This window comes from Sinocyclocheilus grahami, unplaced genomic scaffold, assembly GCF_001515645.1.
Source record: "Sinocyclocheilus grahami isolate Dianchi unplaced genomic scaffold, SAMN03320097.WGS_v1.1 scaffold294.1, whole genome shotgun sequence".
In the NCBI taxonomy this organism is placed as follows: Eukaryota; Metazoa; Chordata; class Actinopteri; order Cypriniformes; family Cyprinidae; genus Sinocyclocheilus; species Sinocyclocheilus grahami.
Window position 1 is genome coordinate 33312 of NW_015505473.1, and position 724 is coordinate 34035.

General features: G+C 35.6%; 1 protein-coding gene across 1 annotated transcript in view; it reads right to left on the reverse strand.

Annotated features, from left to right (window-relative positions):
- The window catches only part of LOC107600874 (calcium/calmodulin-dependent protein kinase kinase 2-like), a 25294-nt gene that overhangs the window by 4326 nt on the left and 20244 nt on the right, over positions 1-724 (reverse strand). The window contains exons 10-12 of the mRNA XM_016292852.1: positions 701-710; positions 550-623; positions 387-474 (exon numbers count right to left, since the gene is read on the reverse strand). Coding sequence (XP_016148338.1) covers positions 387-474; positions 550-623; positions 701-710 — 172 coding nt within the window. The remainder of the gene's footprint in view (positions 1-386; positions 475-549; positions 624-700; positions 711-724) is intronic.

Here is a 724-nt window from a genome sequence, read left to right on the forward strand (position 1 = left end):
CTGAAGACTGGAGTAATAGCTGCTAAAAATTCAGCTTTGCCATCATAGGAATAAAATACATTTTAAAGTACATTAAAATAAAACAAGCTATTTTAAATTGTAATAATATTTCACAATATTATTGTGTTCACTGTATTTTTGAATAAATGGAGCCCTGATGAGCATAAGAGGCTTTTTTCAAAAACCATCAGCCAAATCTTACCGACCCCAACATTTTGAATGGTCCAAAACATTTACATATAAAACAACCAAATATCAACCAATAACGTGATTCTAAGCCAAAACTGCCCAGTCATAAAAGAGGGCTAGTATTGTTGTACTTTAGTACTAGTACTTTGTTGAACTTGAAGGTGGCTTCATCAGTGAAATAAAAAAGTCACACTGACCTTGATTTGTGGGACGGTAATTCTGGTTTCAGGATTCTTGTCCAACATTTTAAACAGAAGGTCTTTTAAGTCATCTGATATGTCCGCGCTGTTAAGTGGGACAAAAATCAATGTCAGAACATCAGGATGGGGAAGGTCTATCAGGCTCAAGAGAAATACTCACTTCTCTGGAAGCTCCACCGGTTGGGTCTTGATCTTCTGATGGAGGCTCAAAATACGCTCATCCATAAACGGACACTGTAGAGAGAGGAAATAAAGTCAAAGACCACAACAAAAAATAATTCATTTTATACACTTTTCTTGAACAGTTTTGCTGAATTGTTACTGTTTACAGTGCA